This window comes from Falco naumanni, chromosome 6 (assembly GCF_017639655.2).
Source record: "Falco naumanni isolate bFalNau1 chromosome 6, bFalNau1.pat, whole genome shotgun sequence".
In the NCBI taxonomy this organism is placed as follows: Eukaryota; Metazoa; Chordata; class Aves; order Falconiformes; family Falconidae; genus Falco; species Falco naumanni.
Window position 1 is genome coordinate 41,550,674 of NC_054059.1, and position 12,167 is coordinate 41,562,840.

At 36.8% G+C, this 12,167-nt stretch overlaps 1 protein-coding gene across 1 annotated transcript in view; it reads left to right on the forward strand.

Moving 5' to 3' along the window:
• PRKN (parkin RBR E3 ubiquitin protein ligase) overlaps nt 1–12,167 on the forward strand; it is a 616,239-nt gene that overhangs the window by 493,191 nt on the left and 110,881 nt on the right. The window contains exon 9 of the mRNA XM_040598195.1: nt 5,639–5,788. Within this exon, the coding sequence (XP_040454129.1) occupies nt 5,639–5,788 (150 nt within the window). The remainder of the gene's footprint in view (nt 1–5,638; nt 5,789–12,167) is intronic.

Sequence of the window (12,167 nt, forward strand, 5' to 3'; positions counted from 1 at the left end):
CATGACTTTCTAAAGTCAGTAAATTCCATGCTCTAGAACAGGGGTCCTCTAACTTTTTAAACAGGGGGCTGGCACGCAGATGAAGTGGCAGGAGGTCATCTGCGGCTGCTTGGTTTCCCCCCAACCCCTGGCTGGGGCAGGGGGGTGTCTGTAAATACCGGGGGCGGGTTTGAGGACCCTGGGGGGCCGTATCCAGCCCGCGGGCCATAGTTTGAGGACCCCTGCTCTAGAAGGTGGTTCTCTTTCTGGTCTCCTTTGAGGTGCTCCTGTGGGAACAAGAAGGAGCTGATGATCTGAACTTCTTATCCTACCACTAGCCAGCAGAGGAGCCCAGTAACTCAGGAAAAATAGGGTAAGGGTGCTCCATAGAGAGCACCCTTTTTAATCTATATTTTAGGTAACACTTTTGTAAGTATTTTTACTACTCCAGTAAGTACTAAGAGTTTTGTACTTTAAGCTGCCTAATTACATTATGGAACTAATTTTGGGGGGGTTGTATGTGTATAATACATATAAATAAAGTGCTTAGTCTACATTATGGACTAATAGCCTCCACAATCTAATTTTGAAACACACAGATGGTTATTTGATTTATAGGAGCAGTAAAAACAATCTGACTCCAGAAAGTAGATTTTCTTTCCTCTGAGACCATTACATGCAGTTAAAAGAAACAAGTAATTGAATTACCTTTCAGAGATTAGAAATTTTGGCTTTACATCAGCTGTTAAACTTTTGTCCAAAGTTCCCTGCGAGGCTACTACTAAGCCAATGCTTTTAGGTGTGAGGGGAAAAAGGAAAATAAAGAAAACTGTGCACAAAATGTTTAATTAATTAAAAGAGCACAAGGCATATGTGCTGTGGCAGGGGGAATTAGAATAGATGATCTTTTAAGGTCCCTTCCAATTCAAACCATTCTATGATTCTATGATATTAACACATAACTTGCAAATTAAATAACTTGGCAAGGAGTCACTGTGTTCACAGAGTGTATTTTTCAAGAGTTTTGTGCATCCAGGTGTGTTACATTTTGTCTTAGTATCTGAATCTCAATGTATCTAAAGAATTAAATCCATAGTTAAACCTCTTTTATTCCTGTGTCAGCCTAATGATTTAATTTATATTGCCCTTGATATACAACACCAAATGATTGAATTTCCACTGATTGAAACCCCAGTACCATTTTAAGACTCAAGAGAAACTATCTCAATCTGGAAAGTGGGGAGCAGGGAATAAATCATTACAATTATCCAGCCTCTATGTCTATGTCATACTATAATTTATAATAATTTTTAAAAGTCATTTCTAAAGGTTCTGACAAGTCTTTATGAGCAAAGACTGCACAAAAGAACTTCATAATATGATTGAAATATCATAAGTAGAGCTGGGAATTTTTTCCACTCAAAATTTCATTCCATGAAAAGTATAGATTTGGGTTGACTAGGACAATTCACAAATCAAGGGGAAAGTTCACAACAGGATGCAGTTTTCAGAGAAAAAAGATCAGAGTGCTTTTCTGCCTTTTTCATACACCTGTAGATGTCTCATCAGTAGTGATTCGGAGTAAATCATATTTTTTAAGTTTTGTGGGTTTTTTTCAAATAAGCATTGAAATATATGGTTCTGTGGTGAATCCAGCAACTGTTTACCTATCTGTATTTCTGAGGACCTTATTACAGTAGCATATAAATGCCTGATATGCTTTGCTCAAAAGCTGCTTTCTAGCAGCAGTAGACGGCAGGTGATTTTTGTGTAATTTTATGCCCCTCATTACCATAGTATTTGAAGTCCTCATGACTATTAATGGTTTTGCCTCTTAACACTATGGTGAAATCAGCAAGTATCATTCTCCCTCTTTACAAATGGAGAATTGATGAGAAGCACAGATTAAGTGACTTACATGAAAACCACAGGAAGGCTGTGCTGCTGCCAGGAATGAAATCAGGTGCCATGAATGCCAGGTCAGTCAAGTTCCCCATATATTAAACTCTGTAAGAGGTTTTTCCTAAAAGTAATTGGAGACATTTTTCCCCCTTTTAGGATACAGAACCATTTTACACACAATGAGTGCTTCTCTAAATAGGAGGCACATTGATAATAATTGAGTGATAGATGCTGTGAAATATTTGAATGTATAGAAGAGTTAGAGTCATCTTTTAATGGCAGCTCTTTATGTGTTAGATATCTAGCTTAAGTTAGTTTTCTCAGCTTCAGCTATAGCACTTCCACAGGGTCATTCATCCTACCTATCTCAGACATCACATGTAAGTCAGGATAAATTCCCTTCTTGGGATCTTGTTTCTTCTCATTCAGTATATTTGGAGCCTATATGACTTGTTTAGGTTAGATGTTTAATTTTTGAAGAGCTAAAATTGCCTGAGGTAGTTCACAGTTTAATCCATTTAGGTGCCTGAACATTCGTTTCAAAAATAGCTTAGGCCAGGAGACATAAGATCATAATTATTGGAACTGAAGCAGCTATTGTGGGAATCATCTGATTTCAGGTGTCAGTACTCTTAACAGAACAGGCACTCCAGGGCTCAGTTCTTCTCACACTGATGTACAAATCTACAAAGGAAAAGAAGAGTTGCATCCTATCTCTCCCATTACTTACAAAAAGTTGTTAATTATGAAAGGAGTCTAAACAACCAGCGCAGCTATAGGCATCATCACTGACAAAATCCAGAATAAATTACATGAATCCTATTTAAATCTCCAGTTAAGAATAAGAGGCAAAATAAACCAGTGGTGGTCATCTGCTGGAATATCCTTAAATATCTCATCCAGACATGTGATCAAAAATAAATCATGGGCACCAAAGATATTGAAGGGCTTTTGAAAATTGACTTGCCTTAAGTGTGTTGATTGCATCAGTCCTGTGTGATATGTGTGGCTGTAGTATATAAGAGAAAATGCCTCTAATAGATATAATCTGACACTATATGCAAATAGTTAATTAATAATTCATGGATAAGTGTTTTGGCCCTTTACAAGCCTTTTATAAATGCACGGTTAAGGTAAAGTGAGTTGTTTTATTTCAGGCCACTGAATAAAGACTATAAATCCACATATGTTATGTATGACTGTGTGTTATGGCAGCAAACGTATACTTTCTGCTACTACATGGTTTAGTTGGTTGCTGGGTTTCATGTGAGCTAGTATACAGGCACAAGGAAAAAGAAACTGGAAAATAACATATTATAAATATATCTGGACTTTGAAGGTAGGAAACAAGCTGGTAACTAGATGTCAAGATGTGCAAACAGGTTTAGTAGGACCCTTGTCTTCAAACTAATATTTTTTTTTTATTTTGTAGTGTGAAAATCACTGATGAGAGTGCTATACTGATTTGGCATGTCCTTTACTTAAATGTTATATTTGTTGCACAGAATACGATGGCTTAGGCCACCTTGGCAGTAGGTAGACCGGACATTTCCTTTCTGTTACTTTCTCTAACAAGACAGATTCATTCCCGTTTTTGTGTATATACATATTAAAAAAAAAAAAAAAAAAAAAAAAAAAAAGGCAGAGAAGATGGGAGGAATCTCTCCATGCCCTTTTATGCCAACTTAATGCCTGGAAAGTATTTCCTTTTTTTTCAGCTGAGAATTTATAATGGAAATGCTGACAGAATCTCAGCTGCAGTGTCACTGGTGTTTGCCTCCATAATGAGAAGCTGCTAACAATCCCACATGCAGCACAATGTTCCTTTTTAATGGGGTAAGACAGTCACCATCCTCACCTGCAGGTCCAGTCTCTGCCCTGAAAAAAATTTAGGTCATCAGAGTTTTGCAGCTACGGTTACACGTATTTCCGTTCAAGGCCAGCAGAATGACTTGGAGCACTTAGCATGTATTTAGTGCAAAGATCACAAACTTTGCTGAAAATTGGTAGAGTCCAATATTAAATATTTATGCTATTACTCTAGTTTGTAGCGTAATAATAACATAGAAAAACACCAGTTGACTTATTGAGTCCCTACATTCAAGGAGACTGTGCAGACATGTCTTGTGCATTTCTAAAATTACTATTATTTTCCAGATCCAAGTTCCTTAAATCAGTATTTCTGATTGTCATTCATACGCAGAATGATATTTTGAAGGCTTTCTCTCCTTTTATATTTTGCTTTTCTTTTGGGAGAAAGTTTGTATTTTTTGTTAATTGACAAAGGTCGATACTTTCAGTTTGGTAATATTATATTTTTTTCTGTGACGCAACACTTTTCTGTCTATATATTTTAGTGTTTTAAGTAGTCACATACTATTTTTAAAAAGCCAGTGTAACAAGACCTGTTATGGCAACATTTGCAGAAGAATCTTCTTAAACATTAGCAGAAAACATGCAGTGGAGTCCCTTTGTAATTTAAATTTTTCTTTGTATGCTTTGTGCATGAGATTTTGGTCCTAATGCTTCAGCTTTCCTTGTGGGATTTCTTTGGAGAGGGGTACAGATTGGAGAAAGAATTTTTAGTTTGTTACCCCAGAAAAAAGGAACAGGATTTTCATGAGCAGTTATGGGGATAAAAGTTTATGAAGCACTAAATACTGTGGTGAGCGCTGTAACATAAAGCTCTGTTTTGTTACTTTAGTACACCATAAAGTCATTCCTCTCCTGGAGAAAATTCATACTGCTCCCTTCCTCTTTGGCCTTTTGGATTTTCTTGTTTTCTTTGGGGCTGTTAGGACCAAATGCTTTCATTTATTTCACTCTACAGTAGACCAGATTTATAGGCGAATCTGAAGCTTGGTTTACAGTGGTTATATAGCCACTAGTGTGGAACTGCACCAACGCAGAACCCTGGAGTGGATGTGATTTACATGTATGCAGCATGATTTGTACTTGTTCAGCTTATTTCCAGCTGAAAGCAGGGCAGGCCAGGGAAACTTATTGCAATGGCATCAGTCGTTTTAGAGTGGACATTTTTGTCAGTGAGGATACGCTGAGCATGTTATTTAATATTGCTGTGTGTCAATGTCTCTATCATTAAAATGGAGGCATTTCCATAGCCTTTTAGGCTGTCAGGGTGGAACCAGATAAAAACTGCAAAAGCTAACATTTCCTGGGAGACCCTGAAAAAAACTACACCTAACACTGAAATAAGTGTATATCAGGGAATGATTTTTCCAATCAGTTTCATGAAATTTATTTTGAAAATAAAGCTGGCTAGGCAAGTTTTACAACCCTTTAGCTCTCAAACATTATACTGTACTTCTAGCTATAGATCCTTTGAGGGTTTTTGTGGGTTTCTTTTCAATCTGTATAAAGCATTTATCAGAATGTGTTGTTGGACTATATTTATGATGTTTACAATAATTATTTTATAGCAATATAACAGTTCTTGAGGTTACTCATACAAGCAGCCTGCTGTTTTCTTGATTTTGATATCCCATACAATTTTCTAGTGATGAAAGTGATAGCTGTGAGTCAGGAAACAATGCATATGATGCAAGCTGGAGCAGAGTGATACCCCATTTAATGACACCGCGAAGTTTTAGATTTTGACCAATAACCTGAAGTTAGCATGTGAAACGTTGGGACAGTTGACTTGATTATGTGGGATAGATTCAAGGTCAAAGTTCATGGGTTGGGTATTTTTGGTGAGCTGTTATAAGTTTAACACCAATTTTTTTTTTTATTGTAGTACAACCGCTACCAGCGCTATGGGGCTGAGGAATGTGTGCTGCAGATGGGAGGAGTGCTGTGTCCAACTCCTGGCTGTGGAGCAGGCTTACTTCCTGAACCAGGAGTAAGGAAAATTGTATGTGAACCAGGCAACGGAATAGGCTGTGGGGTAAGAACATACATTTTCCTACTAGCAGTGTGTGAAACAATTGCTATTGTGTGATATTAGAATAAGGGGGGAAATGTTTTTTTTTGCCTTTTCCATCAGTGACTCTAATTGCCCTTCATACCAGAGTGGGATACTGTAGCTCAATAAACAATTTAAATACAGCACTATGGCTTAGGAATGATGACTTTGTGGTGTAGACTGTGTCCATTCCAGAATTCTTTGCTGTATTTGGTTTAAGTCACTGAGTAGTTACAACTGAACTGTGGCAATGACAATCCAAATGCACTTTTACTTTCTTCTCCTAGCACTCAGGAAAAATGAACAGGATCTTGAGCAAAGCAGTCATTGTTATATTAACACTAACTTTCTTTATAAGTCATATGAAGAGGAGAGAGAGGGAGAGAATGCCCAGTCTGTGATACTTCAGTGACATTGCTTATGCATGTTGATACATTATGAAAAGAAATATAAAAATATTTTTGTTTCCTGATGAAAATTTCTTTTAATTAGAGAGAATGCACAATTAATGAAGGATTTCAGGAAAACAAAAACAGGTAACACTTGAAAATGTTTTTGCTAAAACATCAGATCATATGGATCAGTGAATTTTTTGGCAGTAGGAAAAATAGGTATTTTACAAGAATAAAGCTTTGAGGGAGATAGAAATATGTAGACAGAAATCTATACATAAAAGAATATATTAAATGTTACATCAGAGTGACTAAATGATGTTTCAACTAAGTGACTCTTTCCATGGTTTGTATTATTACTGAATTCCATGCAGTCTATGGGGGAAGAGAAAATATCTATATTTATAAAATATTATCATGCTCTTGCTGTTGTCTTTCTTGTGGAAAATGCACTTTTTATTGCAGTCTTGATATTGCCCAGACTGATAGCATGGAAGAATAATAGTTTGCCGAACTAGGAAGTCGCAGTAACTTTTCTTCTATGAGTAGGTTAGCATCTGTCGACCTTGGTAAAACTTCCTATCTGTCCATGCAGTGGTGCATGTAAAACAGAGTACTCCCCAGACTCACTGAGCAGACATAGGGCTATAAAATAAAGCAGGAGGTGAGAAAGTAATAAGAAACAAGACTGAGTAAACAAAAAGAAATGCCTCTAGATTAACTATTAGGGATTGGTTAAAAAAGATAAAATCACAAATAATTTTTACTCTGCTTTCTGCCTTGGAGTGATGAAAATCAAACTGTGTTTTGCTGCTTCATTCATCATTCTGAATCTGCAAATGCCCTGTAAATAAAGTGTACACAGCATAAAGGATTGATGTATTGCCTGGTTTAGCAAACTGCTCTGTTTCCTTTTATGGACTCTGTGCTGTGCTTGCTAGTGACCCGATCTGCAGCCTTGAGTTTAACCTCACCATTTGTTCTGAATTATGTGACGTCTTGAACATTAGGGGCTACAATTCACTGAGGCTGAAATGAGAAGCAAGAGGCTGGTCTGTAAGCCAAATTTTGCTAAGACCCTTCCTCAGAATCTCTAATGAATCAGAGTGAAAATACATGTCTGAATTTCTTTGCAATATGACAAATGATAATCTCAAGGAAAATTTGTCACAGAAGATCTCTGGTGAGGGTCCTAGCACTGAAGTCAGCTGCCAGTGAGAAAGCTGTCTGAAGGTAAGGATCCAGCTGCAAGGACACCAAGACAGTTAGGAAGGCTGTTTATTTCTGCTCTGTTTTCTGTAGTCACTTGGAGTGTTTTCTATTCAGAAAGTTAAACTATGGTGGGTTTTTTCCCCAGACAAAACCTGGTCTTTTTTAGTGTGAAAGCCTTCCACTCTTCTTTATGGAATCCAGAAAAACTGACTTTCAGGGCTCTAAGTTCCCTCACGGGTGTATACAATGATTCACAAGTTCAAAGAAAGGCCCAAGATGAAGAATGTCCCTTTTGTCCATTCAAATGAAAGTAGTGAAAGATGCCTTGCAATACTTACCTCTACAGCTTAAGTTAGAGACATGTTCCTTGCTGAAGCTGGAAAGCAAATAAATAAGGCTGGCAATGTGAATCTGGAGATTCTCTATGAATATCTGTATCATCCTTTAAGCTGTACTTTAGATATGTAGATTTTCTTTGGGGCATCTGAATCTCTGTCTTCAGGTAGAGTTCAGAGTTGATAACATATTGCTAACAGCAGAAGTTACATCTACATCAGTGACCTGTTATTCACCCCAAAGCCTTGTATAGAAATAGTTTGCTGCACAGAGCAAACTGATTTTTCAGGTCTAAATTGCAGTATAAGGGTAGCTAACTGTCAAGTAGATGAAGATTTTGATTAACTGAAGAGATAGATCAAGGGAGAAAGGAGGGACAGGTTTTCGAGAGAAAGTCAACAGTAAATGAAAAGGGTTTTCAGCAGCCATTTTAGAAAAGAAGAGGCAGAAGAAACCGCATAGTGAATAGACTGGCAACCGGGAACTGAAAGAAAGTAAATACTCCATTATTCAGAGAGAAAACTGTGTGAGGCAGTCCCAAACATGTAAGGACTCCAACCAAATCTCAAAAAGCTTTGAAAAATGAACAACTGAGCCAGGCTAGGACACAGACATTTTGCCTTCCTCAGTTTCCTTCTCTGGCACACGAAATGAGGAAATAGAATCTCTTTCTGCGAAGTCATTGCTGTTGGTCAAAGCTAAATGTGAGTTTCTGAGAGAAACTTGTAATTTGCTGAAAGGGCCTTTGGGAAAAGTAAAGATGTTGGATTTTGCTTTGTCTCAGGATATTTAGAAACAGCAGTATGTGGGGCACAGAAACAGCCTGGTAAATATCTAGACATAACTGTATCAAAAATGATGAGAGAGGTTTAAATTTAAGCATGTTCCTATGTATGCTCTGCAGTCAGGCACTGCTATCTGTTCAAGCTTCCAGGCAAAGAAATAGAACAAGGGAGATCTATTTTGACTTGAAAACTAGCATGAAGATATCTTTTTAAAGATTATGAATAGTCCTCACCCAAACCCATGTTGTGGTACCACCATGGTACCACTGACTGACCTCACTCTTGCCTAATCTTTCCTATTTTTTTATCATTAGCTATAAACATATTAATTGATTTACCAAGATATTACCATTACACACTGTTTTGTACCCTCATTAGTATTGCATCAGACCTATGTTATTAACTTTTATTGCTCAGACATAAAATTTTGACAAATTTAATACAAGAAAACAGCAACAGACAATAGAAGACAGTACATATTGTACCAGCTGGCCCTGGTGCAGGAAAAGCTGTGGTAAACAAAGCATACAAAAGCTCTATGAATAAAACATTCTTGTCTTGTTTTATGTTATACTGGCATATTAGTTCCTACATATTAAGGAAAAGTTTGTAGTTTAGAGCACGTTAGAATGGAACTTCACAAGAAACTATACTACTTGTTTATTAAAAAATATGCCTTGGTTTCTACACATACAGCTCATGTGTCTTGCAAAACATCCCCTGCCAATATTGTTCAGTGGGATGATAACTGGCTAATGTGTGACTGCATCTCATCCCTTGCTGCAAAATAGTATAAACATTTTGCAGCATACAATATCAGTTGACTTATCCCTTGCAATGGGGTGAGATGGGACATCAGGGATAGTGGAGATACAGCCTCTGTCTGTCTTTTCCCCTTGAGTTTACTCATTCCTAGCATAGCCTATATAAGCAAGAAGAAGAATGTATTTCCAGAGATCCCCTGTTATTTGATAATCCCTTGCTAGAAGACGTGACTCTCGAAGGTTCATGGAGGTCCTGAGACCACTCTAAACTATCCTAAAGTCTGGGCAACAATTTAAGTGGTCTTAGGAAGAAGCTGTCATAATTGATGTTTTTTGGCTCTTCATTTGGATCCCCTAATGTCAAACTCCAGTCCATGAGTACTCAACCTTAGTGTATTAAATGTGCAGTGATAAAGGAAGTGTTATAGCCTTGCAAAGGGAGCACAAAATTTGGGGTTATTTCGCCTCTTCTGCACCATATTTACTGTTCTGTAAGCAAAATGCCATTGGAGAACATCAAGAGTTCACAAAAAATGTGTTCCCTTCTAGGACAGGTGTAATTTTAAGACTGCAGACTGCAAGAGGTCCCTGAAAAATCAATAGATATAAATACCATGTCTTCCTTATAAATAGAATTCCTAGTCCATTGTATTACATAGAACAAAATCCCTAAGGCAATTTCATTCTTCCCAGCAATTTTTTCCTATTGATTTCTTCTTGCATTCTTCTTTCATGGCTAAGGAAGCACATGTCAAAAGCAATTGCAGCGTATCTGTAGAATTAATAAATGTCTGCCTTTTCAGAAAACTTAATAGAATAGAGGACACAAAAATAGTTACATGAGAAGCGCAATACACATTCTTGTTGTTTGCAAAGATCTTTTTTGTGATTCATTGTCTCCTGTTCATGCACTTGCTGGCATGCATGTTTCATCTTTAGTGATGTCTTTGCAAGCACAATAATAAGCATGTAGGCAAACTGTCAGCAATTGGGAAATATATTTTGTTTTCAGGACACAAATCTGAATTCCAAGCAACGAGTACCTATTCACTTAATTTTGATAACTCAGATGATGATTTTGTCAGTTGTGTGTGTTCTCCTAAACTTTTGGAGTGGGTTTGTTTATTTTAGGTTTTATATCTCAGTTTGTGTGCTATGGGAGTGCACTTATACTCCCTCTGGTAACTGAACTAGCTTGCTAGGACTGTTTCAGAACTATTTCATATTATATGAATTTCATAATAGTTTGTAAGAACACCCTAGTCTGGAAGTGAAAAGCAGTTTCCACATCTAGCAGTTTTAAGTCTTTTATTGTAAAGTTCAGCTCTAATGCAATGTATTATCGTGATCAGCATGTACTTTCTTTTTGCGATTTCTATCCCTCTTATGTCTGGTTTTGGCACATTATTCCATATATATACTGCCTGATCAAAATGTTTGAAAGCCTGGCTAACCTGAAAGACTTTATTTGCAGAGATGTAGGTATAAATGTTTGGTTCAAGACATGTGCTTTGCTTTTTCATTAGCAGTACCAGGAAAATCTTGCATGTATGCAAAGAGAAAATAGAAATTTTAAAAAATACTTCAAGATATAAAGATAGTCAAGATGCGTAGTGGTAATTCAAGACAATCTTTGAAGATACTTGCACTGGAAAAAATCCTTTTAATTTTATAATCAGATGAATAAAAGGTCATGGGTAAAGATGGGCTGTTTGCACAATGATCTGAATTTCTGTCTCGGATGGGAATGGAAGTTGAAGCAGGAGCAGAAATAAGAGACTCCACGTTTTTGAAAAACAGAGCAGTAATTCAGAAAAGAAAAGACCTTGAGACCTTTATGTCATTTGCAAAACACTAAAATGGAAATAGGAGATAGCTGCTATCTAGTACCCATAGTAAAATTGAAGGGTTAGTCTTTGTTATTACATTTCAGGTATCTGTCCTTGTTCCATGTGTCATTAAATTTTTGCTTTCAAGAAAATTCACCAGAAAGAAATTACCATGGATAAGGTAATAGCTGAAGGTATTGCTGAGATTAAGAAACCAACTCACATCAGGAATGTTTCATAATATTGTATAGGGAGTTTTTTCAAGGGGAATGAAAATGAGACAGACATTTTCTATTAATGCTAAATGCTGAGTTGCTAGCACTGCACCACAAGCTCTAAACAGTAATCATGTATTGCTTTCTTCTGTTGAGTGGGCACTCTAGCCTTTAGAAAGTGGAATTTCATCTTGTTGACACATTATGCTTCAGCAGCCAAGCAAGTTGTTTCATTGCTAAAATATGACAGGATTTCTCAGGCTGACCAAAATTCTTTTTGGATTTGTAGGGTTTTTTCTGGTAATGTTTTACATGGTTTAAAATGAACTGTAAAAATATAGGGCTTTTTAAGATGTGGTAGGATGTTGATGTTTTAATAAAAAGTTTACCCCAGAATAGCACTGTATAATTACCAAGCTATGTATTGCTGTCAAGGTGTATTATTTCCATTGCCTATATCTTGCCGTGCTGCAATTCATTCATCTGGTAACTGATATGAAACTCAACTGTCAGCAGTGAGTGGATAAAGCAATCTAGAGAGTGTTTCCGTTATTAATAACATGGATCACATTAGTTCATAGGACTATCAAAAGCAAAACAAATACTTTTTTCTATGGAGAACAAATCAATTACTTGTGCTTGATTCAATAGGTAGAATAACTGCTTTTTCCTATACATCCCAAATGATGGACAACTAGCTAGTAAAATAATGTTAGAAAACAACATGTGTGTCTCCAACTCTGAGCTAGAATTGAAACTTAATTAGTTTTGTCTGCTAGATGTCCAGAATATTATGGGATGTCCTATACTGTGTAATCAAACTCTGTA